We start from the raw sequence: 12842 nt of genomic DNA, 5'->3' as shown, positions 1-12842 counted from the left end.
AGATTCAATTCCAGATGGGCTTTAGCCTTCCTCGTTGCATCCCTGCAGGCCCTGACTACATTCCTATATTCTTCCCAAGTGGTCAGACCCTTTTTCCACATTTCATGGACCTTCTTCTTTCCTTTGAGCTTGCTCATGAGCTCCTTGCTCATCCACACAGGTCTCCTGCCACCTTTTCCCGATTTCTTGCTCACAGGGATGCACCGATCCTGAGCTTGGAAGAAGAACTGTTTAAATGCTGACTCTGAGCTCTCAGAGGCCCCCTTACCTTCTAACACCCGAGCCCACGGGATAGCTCCAAGTAGGTCCTGGAAGAGATCAAAGTTGTCTCTCCTAAAGTCCAGGATAGCAATCCTACTTATTGCTTTGCTTCTTCCACTCAGGATCTTGAACTCCACCATCTCATGATCACTACAACCCAAACTGCCCCCAACCTTTACTTCCTTAACAAGTCCATCCCTGTTGGTGAGAATAAGGCCCAGTAACACCCCTCCCCGCGTCGGTTCCTCCACCACCTGCATCAGAAAGTTGGCTTCAACACATTGCAAGAACCGTCTGGACTGTGCGTGCCTGGCCATGTTGGTCGTCCAGCAAATATCTGGATAATTGAAGTCCCCCATAAGCACCAGTGCCTGGGAACGTGACGCTACATCCAGTTGCTTTTGGAAGGCCTTATCAGCCTCCTCATCCTGATCAGGGGGCCTGTAGTACACACCCACAACAGTGTCACCCTTACCAGCCTGCTCCTTGATTCTCACCCATAAGCTCTCCACTGCTACATCACTCTCCCCCAAGTGAAGTTCAACACATTCTAGCTGCTCTCTCACATAAAGAGCAACTCCACCACCCCGCCTAGCCAGCCGATCTTTCCTAAAAAGCACATAGCCCTCCGTGACTACATTCCAGTCATGCGAGCTGTCCCACCACGTCTCTGTGATCGCAATGAGATCATGACCTCGCGACCGCATGCAGAATTCCAGCTCTTCCTGTTTATTCCCCATGCTATGCGCATTAGTATACAGGCACTTAAGAGAAGCAGCATCCCCCCACCCCTCTCCAAGCCTTTGAACTCCACTGTCTCCACCCATCAAGTTCTGTTTGGAGCCTCAAACTGCCCCCTCAGTCCCAGCGGTCCTCATTTTGTCGCCTTCCTGAAATAAATCCCCTGAAGGGATACCTAGTTTAAACACCTGTCAATAAGTCCGGCCAGTTCCTCAGCTAGAACCCTCTTTCCCCATGGAGACAGGCTGCTTCCATTTGCAGCCATCATGCCAGGTACCGAGTAAATTACCCCATGATCAAAAAAAACAAAACTCCTGCGTTTGCACCAACTCCTAAGCCATTTGTTCAAGACATGGGTTTTTAGGCTCATCCCAGTATCGCTTCCTGCCACTGAAGATACAGATGTAATAACCACCTGCACACCTGTTCCTTCAACTACCACAGAAGGCAAGATCTAAAAGTACATTGAATTTTCCTCGAGTAGACTGAAAGTGTAGGTAATGGGTGCCTCCAGGTACATATTAAGTTATTGTAAAAAAAAAAAAAGATGGATGATTATCTTGATGCAAGGAAGATTTAGGTTAGAAACTTGTGCCCAGTATCTACTTACAAGGATAATAAACCAATGGAAAAGTTCATTGAGCTATGAAACCTGATCAGTAATCAGATCTGTTCATGAAAATGAAGAAATAATTTTAACAGTTCTCAGCAGTGTTATAACCACACTTTTTTCTTCAACATGGATTAAATGTTTGCTTATTTTTCTTTCTGTCCCACACATTACCTTGCCATTATATTTGTTACTTAAATGTCAATCCTTTTTATTTTATCCTTTTTGTTTTGTTTTTAATGTTTCACAGCATAATTAAAGGATTGGAGGTCTTTCATTCCTTTCCCACCCAATTGCTATTTATCAATTTCAGCATGAAAATCCTGTAATTTTTTTACTGATATATTTTACAATAACGCATAATGGAGCTGAATTGGTAGCTTGATCCTTCTAGCGTTAATATCTTGCATAACACCATGCACTTCTGTGTCTGTCGATGTAACAATTCTTACAACGACAAATATTGTCACATTTACTTTTAAAAATAAAGAAAATAAATGAAGCTTCCAGGCCACATACTTTAATATTATCTTTCAATGAGTCTTCAAAATTAACTTCTATTTCTTGCATCTTCAGAGTTTTGCAATGCCAAGCAATAAATGTAGTTCAGTTTCAGTTTAAATTACAGAATATTGAATTACTGTAAAAAGAGATGGATGATTAATATTTCTCCATTATGTAATCTGTCTGATTTGCAGCAGTGGAAATTTAGTTTAGAAAATTGCACCCAATATCTATTTATGAGAATAGTAAACCAAAGGAACAGTTAGTGAGGCTACGAAATCTGATCAATAATCAGATCTGTCGGAATATGTTAGAATATTTAATATAATTGTAATAATTGAATCATAATTATATTTAACATAATTTGTATGATCATAAAAATCAAAGGTTAACTAGCAAATTAAAATAAGTTCTGTACAGTAGCAATTGTTTCTAAAAACCCATGACTTTTCTGAGTTAAACCATTAATTTCACACAGTAATTTGCAAAATTGAGACGTATGTCACAATCAACTCTCTTTTTCAAGTAGAAAGAAGACATTTTAATGGAGTCTTAGCTTTTGGGGCAACAAATGCAGCTATCATTTACCTTTCTGGCAACAGCAATTGCTCAAAAAGAATCTTTCCAGGCTGCTGCTGAAAAGTGTTAATCCAGGATCTCTGCTTTCACCTTGGTGGTCCCTGATAGAAAGACAATACACTATCAGGTATTGTTCTCCTATGTCCTTCATTCTTCACTATTGTCACTTACTGGCTACATCATTATCAGCAAGAACGAATAAATTCATTTGCTGCTGCTCTGCTCAGCCTATTCTTTTCTACAGCAGCAGTTTTGTGAGTTTTGTTGGCCAGCTTTCCCCAGCTGTCTTTTGTTCAAATAAATATGAAACTCAGTCCTCGCACCTTCCCAATAACACTCTTACTTGTCCCAGCCTGCAGGAGTTTTTTACAACATAGATTAAGGTAATGCAATACTGAATTAAGATAATTTAAGATTCATTTAGAAAGCTAGTAAGTATAGTGCTACAAACAGTACAGAGGAGAAGTTAGAGAAATTCCATAAACAAGTGAAATCAGCTTCCATAAGCCTCCACTGCTGAACAACACACAGTCATACAGCCTTCAGAAGGAGCAACACAGAAACTTTCCAGTGGACACAAAGAATTTGTTGATGAGAAAAAAATCCTGTTAGACTGAGAAGAAAATTTAAGTCATCCATGTCATGTTGTTTTTGCTAGATCAGTGACTAAGCTTGAAAGGTATACTGCTGTCAGCTCATTTGAAGACAGGGATATTTAACGTTAATTTTGTAGGTGTTAATTTTTTTTTACTTCTTAAGCAAACTTAATATGAGACTCATGCTGGGATCAGAATGACAGTGCATATTGAAAATATGCAAAACACAAGACCTAATCACCTGTTAACCAGCTGGAGCTTGGACTCTTCTTAAAAACAAGATCTTGCAATCATCAGTAGCAGATTTAGAGAGTACAAATTTTACTCCACCTCTACTCCAGGTCTACTGAGGTCAGCTGGGCAGTTTTTCATAGAGATGTGTTCAACAGAAAGCAGCATCCTGCCTGCAGCCCTTCTGGCCAGCTATGCTCAGTACCCTGCCATTGCAGCTGAAAACACAGCAGATGGATGTCAGCTACTGGGCAGGAAGTGGCCCAGAGATGGATGAGATTGACTCTTTGAGAAATCCCAAAAATATCACAGAAGAATTTATTAACTGAACTGCATATATGTCCAAAATGTAAAAGTCTGTATGCAAACCATTCTAACCATTATTTATACAAGGAGCTGGAGAGAAAGAAGCCTTTTTAAATGTATATATATATATGTTACTATCCACCTGATTTTTTCACATTTTTACTGTCAAATAAGATGAATTGTATTTATTTCTCCATACTTCTTCTAAAGAGAGCCAGAAGTGTCTGATTCAGATGTAATTATTTATCCTGCAGAAGTTGAAAATAATGAGATGATTCCCACTCTACTTGTTTTGAGAAAAGCTTGCCAACAGAGTTCAGACTTTAATCCTCCATATTTTAGAAGACATTTTATCGACTGTGAGCTAATTCTTACTCTTCTTACAAAACAAAAAATGTATAACTATGTACAACATTAGTCATGGTAGGGTAACTTGTTTTTTTAATCTAGTCCTCTTAGGCAGATAGAATTTTTTGAGGATGAACAGATGTGCTACCTGTTGGAAGAATTTTATAAATACTTACAGGTTACATTTCTGGATTTATTCAGAGGCTTACTTCATTTCCATGATATTTTTCCTTTTTTTTTTTTTCTTATTTAGTTTTCTGCCCCAAACAAGGGAGAACCGTTTTCTGACTTTAGTAAAAAGAATTACTGCATTTTTTAAAACAAAAGTAATTGTTTCAGGATGGCATTCATATCAAAAATTACCTTAAAAATAATTTGAAAGGATATCACAATCTCAAAATGAAGTGCAACACTTCAGGCTAACCAAAACACTTTAAAATGCTTCCTAGAGTTTTTCTTCTCACCCTAAAGCATGGGCTTGTTTTATCAAATAATTTTGAAGAACATGCTTTGGCCCATCTGCTTTTTAATCGAACCAGATCTCCCTTCCTGCTATCCACCCCCCTTTCCCCAACATCCTACCTCCATCCCGCTCCCCCTAACAACAGATCCATTTTCATAGGCAGTCTTCCAAAAGCAAACCAAGTCTTATTCTTCCACAGTCACTTGGAGAACATTTTCATCTGATTTGCTTCTTAATTAACTAATGCAGAGGAAGGACTGCCACACCATACATCCAACCCAGAGATTTTCTGAAAGCTAACCAGAGCCCTGTTCATTAGCTGGACATGGAAACAAATGAAGAAAATAAGTGATGGGGCAAAGGTATAAACCTGAATGTCTGCATCCACTTAGGAATGTATAACTGTCAACCAAAGAACAAAACAAAACAAGCTGTTGTCTGGCACTTTGGATGTGGTAGAAATGCTACCAGTCATTGGGGGTTTCCCCAAATCACACTTAAAAGAAAAGAAAAATCGGTAGGTATGTGTCTGTATTGTCTATTGTTTACAAGCACTTAGTTAATGACAGAGTACCATGCATATAACATTGGTGATATTATCCTTCCATTTTATATCATTTCCAGTGGAAATGCATGAATGTATTTGCTCTCATGCTGTTAGGTTAAAATGCCATGCTGTTTTTCACAGTAACTCACTAAAAGCACTACCAGCATCAAGTGAGTCAAATTTTGCTCAGTGTGTGGCACTGCATAAAGAATAACTAAAAAAAAACAAGATGAAACTGCTAGACTAACGCTTAAGGGACTTGGTGGAAGAGCAGGATAAAACTGTTTCTCCCTGCAGAGATTTAAAGACTACCTCCCCAAAACCTCCCCTAGTTTCTGGTTGAGACAGATTTACCTTTTCTTAGAGGGAATGGAGAATTTTTATTTTTATATCTCCACTTTCTTTTCCTACTGAAAAAACAAACAAACAAACAAACAAAAAACCCAAAACTTATGTTCTTTAATTATCCAACCAGTAAAATCTTGCAGTGTTTCTGGGAAGGTACTCTTTCTTCTAGAAAAAAAGCTGGATTGAGGGTAAGGGAAGCATGCAGTTAAATTCTGAAGCTGGTGATGTATTTGAGAAGCATCCTATTGGAACATTTTCCTATGGAGCACCCATATATGCGTACACATATTGGTGCCATGCCACAGAGTCAAGCCCTCAGCAGAAATCATCACCATTGCAAACATCATCTCAGGTAGTTCATCAAATTGTCTGTAAATACAACTTCTATGTCCTACAATTCAAATCAGATTTCAAGCATCTTTTTCATTGTGTCACATGCTTTAATTTCTATCTTGAAATATCTATTTTTACTTTAACTGTGCCTTTTCTGTTTACTCCCCCACTGAAGATTCATTAGATAGCTTTCAGGTTTTGAGCTTTTTTGAAATTGAGTGGTTTTTCATCTGAGAAAGGAATGAACATCTGTGCATATTTATTCCTAGGTGTTTTTTTTAGTGTATTTTATTTTGTTTTGAAATCAAAAGGAATACACAGGATTTGCTGAACTTGAACAAAGGGCTGAACAACATCAACAACAACAAAAAAATCACTACAGTATTAAGACAGCTGTAGATACCAGGAAAACATGATCCTGTTCCTGAAAACAAATACTGTGAAAGCACCAGGAAGGATTTCTTCCTCATTAACTTTCAAATTCCACTCCAGCTCTCTGTCTAATTGTAACTTCGCTTTCGTTTATTTCCAAGTATTTTAACTGTCCAGCTTCACCCACAAAGCTTGGGTCATGAGCCAAGAGAAAGTATTACTTCTAAAACCTACAAATGTCCATTCCAGGCTTCTTATAAAGGCACATAACAATTTTGAATTCTTCTTGTAAGTAATATGTTAAATGTCTGAAAATCCACATTTTATCTGTGTTTTTAATAAATGGACGTGTCACTAGGATTGCACCAGCCTGGTTAAGCAGCCGACTGGTGTCACAAATATTATCGCTCCACTCGTTTATTTTCATGACTTCCACATGCTCCACCTTGAATCCTGCTGCTACCCTATTTAACTTGACATGTTTCTGCTTATGCTAAACAGGTTGGATCTTATTGCATCTATTTAGGAGCAGATGTTCCACACTATATCCTGCACTCCTTCAAGTCACCTTTTTTTTCACAGCTCCCTGCTAACTGCCTCCAGGTAGTGCACTCTCACTTTTGTGTCACCCTCTCCACAGCAGCTCCTGGAAAGAGTGAGGAAGAAATATGAGCTTTTAATGTTGTTATGAAACCATATGCACCCTGCTGCCATCATATCAGCTACTGCGTTTTCTCCCAGAGTGTTTAATACACCTCTTTTGACACCACAGAAAATGAATTGTGAAGGATACTGCAGTTAGAAAAGTGTTGATTTTTGCCTGGGGAAAAGAAAATCAGAAAAGGTTATAAAATTCACTGTTCAATATTAACTTAATCACAATATATATTTTAGCAATGTACAGCGTGCTACTTTTAATGCACAGATACAGTTCCATGCCTGTCTCTTTTTCTAATCTAGCCTGCAGCTAGATTAGATTAACTTTCACTGGCTGTGAAAGTTAAGATTTACAGTGATAATATTTGCTATCTGACAATAAGTTTTGAAGCTAAAAGCTTTGTGGTGTTTTCCTTATTTTGTTGCATATGTTTTTTCACTTGCAACACCCATTAAAATTTAATAGGACATTTGTGCACATCATGAACATGAAAATGAGAATATAATTACCCCTCTGTTCTCAGATCACTAAAATCAATCTTTTCGTTTCTTACAAAGTCTCAGGCTGACTGTAGTTGAGACTATTTTCACAGAAATCTTCCTTGTAAGTGTAATGAATACCTATGCTACAAATCAGAACATTTCTTTTTATGTCTGAATTTTGAAATCCATCTATCCTCTTCTTGTAATATATTATCCAAAAGTGAAGTGCACAAAATACCTAAATGTATTGCTGTTTCTCTGAAGTGATTTCAAAGGAAATGCAAAAATAGTACCAGGAAAATTGCTAAGCAGCCTTAGACCACCTGCTAAACTGCTTCACTTTTTATAAAGGATAAGGGGTTGTCTTTCCTTTAAATAACTTTTTTTAATTATGCACTTAGCTGATATGGAATATTTTTTTCAGGAAACTACATGTGCTAGTAGCAGACATTTAACTTGCAAATATGGCTACATAACCACCCTTACAGCACAGTGGCAGCAGACTAGTGCTGAGCAAATAAAAGAGACACTCTGAACCATAGGGTAGGTAGGTGAGACTGTGGGGTGTGACTTGTTTGAACTTGGCAGTAAGCCTATATTAAAAACATTGAATCAAATAGATGAGAAGCAGAAAGGGTTGGCCTGAAACCAGGAAGGTTCTCTGCAGGTGTGACTCAGTGCAAGAAGACTCCACACTCAAACTCCTTGCCTAACAAGGCTTTAGTCAACAAAGCTTCATCACTCAAGTAGTAATTACAATAGATTTTGCTAATAAATCTCCTTTTTTTGAATGGCACTTGTCTACTCAAATGCATTGCTCAGGTGAGTGTGACCTCTGACACCACTTCCTAGCCTGAACTGATTAGATGCTTGTGGCATGTGCTCACAAAACAGAAATGCACAGATAAATATCCCAGGATGCTCGACCAAGAGCACTGCTAAATTGGGCATGGACTAATCTGTCCTACCATGGTGGTTTAGATATGTTCTAGAAAGAAATAAACATGGTTGAGTTATTAATAACTTGATATCTTTGTAACATATTTAGGGCAAAAGGCTAGAATGCAATGGTAACGTTGATCACAAATTCTAATTGCATTTAGACATTGGGAAAATTACAGAGTTCAGCTTAGGACTAAATAACTAGAAAGGCCTTTAGCAGCTTGTTGTGACAATCTGTTTTTAAAAAGTACTAAAACTGGAAAACAGCTGCTGCTCTTAGGACATTTTAGACCTCGTTGTTTGGCTTGCTTTCGTAGCCTGAGGTTGAGGTGAAGCTCTACATGGGAGATGAGGCTGCTGGCAAGGACTCATGCATGTGGAGAGTTGGTGTAGATATTCTCTTTCTCCAGGCCCGTGGTGCAGGTCTGATGTGCATTAAAGGGAGCGGTTATCTGGGGCCTGCATTGGTGTGAATATATGTCATTGTGTTGATGAGCAGAAATCCTGGAAGAGGAATCTGAGCAAGAGAAACCATTATCCCACTTTGTTTGTCCATGAACTTCCCATTTTGTGCTGCTGAGTGATATGGTCCTGGTTATGGCACCCTGAATTCCTCCAGGACAAGCAATGGAATAAACACCTAGTTCATTCACAGGTACCAGCTGTTTATCTTGGTGGTTAATTTCAAAGAGTGTACCACCAAATTTCTTGAAACATAAGATTTCTCATGCAAAAAGTATTATTTATTTCAGTTGTATTTCAAAGAAAAATCCATCCTGCAAATCTCACCTTTATGGTACAATTTTATTTCTAAATGAGACAAATATATGATATAATAAGAAGATATTCTTATCTTCTTCAAAACCATCTATAAATTCTTTACTTTTGGCTAAAAGCAGAGAGAAGAATACATAAAAATTTTCATTTGTTTCTCCACAAATATTCAACATCAAAGATAATTCTTAATCACCATTTGCTCTTCATACAAAATATGGTCTCAGAGAAAATTTTGAACTTTGAAGAAGCTTTTTAAAGAAGCTTTTAAAAGTGTATTTCATAAATCTTCATATGATCTTTGCAAATACATACATATATTTAAAAGAAAATATCTAATGAATTATATCTGTAAAAACATGATTAACCTGAGAATCTTTATTACAGATATTCTTCATTGATAACTTATTAGTTGTAAGTAGCAATTATTTGTATAAATCTATTATCTACATATCCTTATCTAGATCAGTTCTCTGAGAACATGAATGAAAAAAAAAAGAATGGTCCACGAGGTTCTCGGATGGTCTTTTAACATAAAATAGAGTACACCCAGTCGGAAAGTTATGCCAGGTGGGTCCCACAAATGCTCATACAGGAATAGAAAGAACACAGTATGCAAGTTTGTCAGGACCTATTGAAAAAATACAAGGCTGAAGATGATGGTTCCCTGGATTTTGTCATTACTAGTGATGAGATATGGTGTCACCACAATGAGACAGAGTCAAAATGGCAGTCCATAGAGTGACAATGTGAATTTCCCATCAAATAAAAAGTTCAAGACACAGCCTTCAATGGGGAAAGTGATGTGTATTGTCTTTTGGGATACAGTAAGGGTGATCAGTCTGTATTTTGAGAACCTGAACAAACCATCAACTCTGACTGCTACATTGCAACACTGACTAAGCTGACAGCTCAAACTTCCAAGGTCAGGCCAGAAAAGAAGACAACCTTTCTCTTGTAATATGATAATGCCAGGTCCCACAGTATACTCCAGATTCTGCACCTTCTGACTTGCATCTGCTCAGGCCAATGAAAAATGGACTGCACAGATGACATTTTCCTAGCAATGATGTCATCATAGCAGCTGTGAAATAGTGTGTCACTTCATCTGGTCCAGATTTTTACAAGGGCAGCTCAGAGGCTCTTTTTCATTACTGGTGAAAATGCATAGTTAATGGTGGTGACTATGTTGAAAAATAGTGTTTTATAGTTGAAAATCTGTTCAACAAGTAGTGCTATTGTACTCTTTATATCTGTTGTAGTTTCCATGAAAATAAATAAGATACATTACTTTCAGAGTAACCTATATAGAAGGATTTTGAAGTATAGAGGAAGTATATTAAAATATTCTTTCACCACAAACTACCCAAAGCTATATGATAGGTGCCAGTAACTCTTTGACAGTGTCAATCCCCTCACCCTCAAGTGTCTGGCATCCTCAGTTTGGGTCTTCCCTTCATGTAATCCTGAAGTATGTTAATCAGTAAATGTATCCCAAGCACACCAGTAGGATGATAGTTCCCATTCAATATCAGTATAGTCACATTAGCTGCACCTCAGCACTCAACTCAGCTAATTCCATTGTTGCTGTAGCTGAAACTAAGTAGGCTGTATCTTATAGGTGAGACCTTTTTTACATTTTGTCTTCCATGCCTCCACTGCTCCTCCCCACCATAATTTCCAGCTTTTGCCTCCCAGTTCCCCTGCCCATCCATGCAGGGCAGCACTCTGGCTGCTCCCTGGCAGTAACTCCTGGAAATTGATATGAAATGGAGATCTGACAACATGTAATCCTACCTGGATGACTTAATACTGATTTTCCCAAGATGAATGTTGACTTAAAGTACTATCAGAAAGTGACTGATGATCATAAGGATTGAGGATTCTTACCTTTAATGTTGGAAGTTCTTTTAAAAATGCTTTCCAATAAAGGCCATTTCCAGAACCTGCATTTAATCTCATGGCTACAGTTATTCTAAAGAGCAGCATACAGAGAGGGCAACAATTTGTGATCTCTGCTGTAGTATTAAGAAAACTATACCTGTCTTTTGATAAAGCTGATAAAAGTTTTCAGAACATTGATCAATGAAAGTTTGCTTCATTTTCACAAAAATATTGTTTGGCATACTGACATTTTAAACATAGAACAGTTCTAATTAGAGAGTTACAGTTCTAATTAGAGTTCTAATTAAAAGCTCTAATTAGAACTGACACAGTGTATCTTGTAAACAATTATAAAAACTATACCAACTTCTAAAACTAAAACCAAATAAATCAGTAATGCATTTCATTTCTCTGCTTCTCATAATAAACCAAAAATTCTATGATGATGGTTTCTGGATAATGTACATGTTGCCATAAGAACAACAAAAAATAAGTCTTTATTAATGGATGTCCACTGTGCATACTCATTTTAGAACTTCAGTATGAAACTGAACAGTGAATAATATCAGTTCTATTTCCTGATTTGCAATTAAAAAATAAAAAATAAAATAAAAAAATTAAAAAAGAGAAGAAAAAAAAGAAGAAGTATGAAAAATGGAGCCTGCAAGTAAATCTAGCTATCTTAAACTGAGGCTAAATGGCTTTGGGTTTGTAATCAAAAGTTTGGGGGATGGAGATGATTTGATTTCTTTTTTTTTCTTTTGATGACGAACATTTGTCATCATGGAAATGCTGGCAGTGCAATGCCACCAGTAAGGGTAATGTTAAATTTCTACTTATATTATGAAGCCTGTGGTATTTGACTTGTAAATATTAGCTCAGAAGAAAAGAAATGTCTAAATACTCTGGGCCTTTTGCCAGTATTTCCTCCACTGCATGCTGAATCATGCCAGAAAATTACACTATTGTAAAGTCAAACTGCAAGCTTGAGCATTGCTTTGTATGGGGAACCTGATGATAGAACTGTGCCCTGAAGGCTGGGGTACCTCATTAGAGTCATCACCAGAAATGTGCATGTAGGAGTCTTTCTATAAGAGCAAATATTTGAAGACACAAAAGTACACAAAGTTGGTTTGCAGAGTGAAGCTGAATAAATATTATAGGAAGGAGGGAGAAATAATATATATATATATTACACATACAAAATCTATATTTGAAGAACATTATTAAGACAAAAAGCCAGAAACAAAAACGCCAATACATACCAGCAAGACTGCCGCTTGTGCAATACCAGTAATTTATTTCCTTCCATGTATTCACTAGAATTAGAGATTAATGATTTTTTAAATTAATCATCTATTTCTGAAATAGTAGCTGGTAACTGTAGAAGATCTACTTTTCTAAAGAGCTAATCTTGCCTACCCTCCAACAAACACAAGATGATAGTGTGGCACTTGTAAAGGGAGAGGTAGTGACATGGATGTGATCAGGTCAAAGAGACATGCTAAGACAATACCGGTTACATTCTAGTTGGAGTTTTACTTGTGGATGATATCACAAGGCAGCAGTCTAAAGTCCAAAGAGATGAGAGTTCCCCACTGTGATAGACTCATCTGTAATGGCTAGGACAAAATGTACAGTTTTAAACTCTAATGGCTAGGACAAAATGAATCTTGGTATCTACAGTCACAAGAAATGTGAATTGTCTATCTAAGCTAACTCATGGGAAGATTAGCTCCCCTTTAAGGACATACTTTAAGTCATTTTGAATTGCAAATTTTTGCTGAGTGTTTTCCAGAGGGCTTGAGAGACTGGGCTCATTACTTTCTCTTTATTTAAAACAAAATGCAAAAAACAAGAATA

General features: G+C 37.3%; 1 protein-coding gene across 1 annotated transcript in view; it reads right to left on the bottom strand.

Moving 5' to 3' along the window:
- The window catches only part of FAM155A (family with sequence similarity 155 member A), a 511917-nt gene extending 500696 nt beyond the window's left edge, over positions 1-11221 (bottom strand). The window contains exon 1 of the mRNA XM_031557642.1: positions 11137-11221. Coding sequence (XP_031413502.1) covers positions 11137-11221 — 85 coding nt within the window. The remainder of the gene's footprint in view (positions 1-11136) is intronic.
- Between the last annotated feature and the right edge of the window lie 1621 nt (positions 11222-12842).

The sequence above is a fragment of the Meleagris gallopavo genome, chromosome 1 (assembly GCF_000146605.3).
Source record: "Meleagris gallopavo isolate NT-WF06-2002-E0010 breed Aviagen turkey brand Nicholas breeding stock chromosome 1, Turkey_5.1, whole genome shotgun sequence".
Taxonomy (NCBI): domain Eukaryota; kingdom Metazoa; phylum Chordata; class Aves; order Galliformes; family Phasianidae; genus Meleagris; species Meleagris gallopavo.
This window is presented reverse-complemented; position numbering and strand designations above follow the sequence as displayed.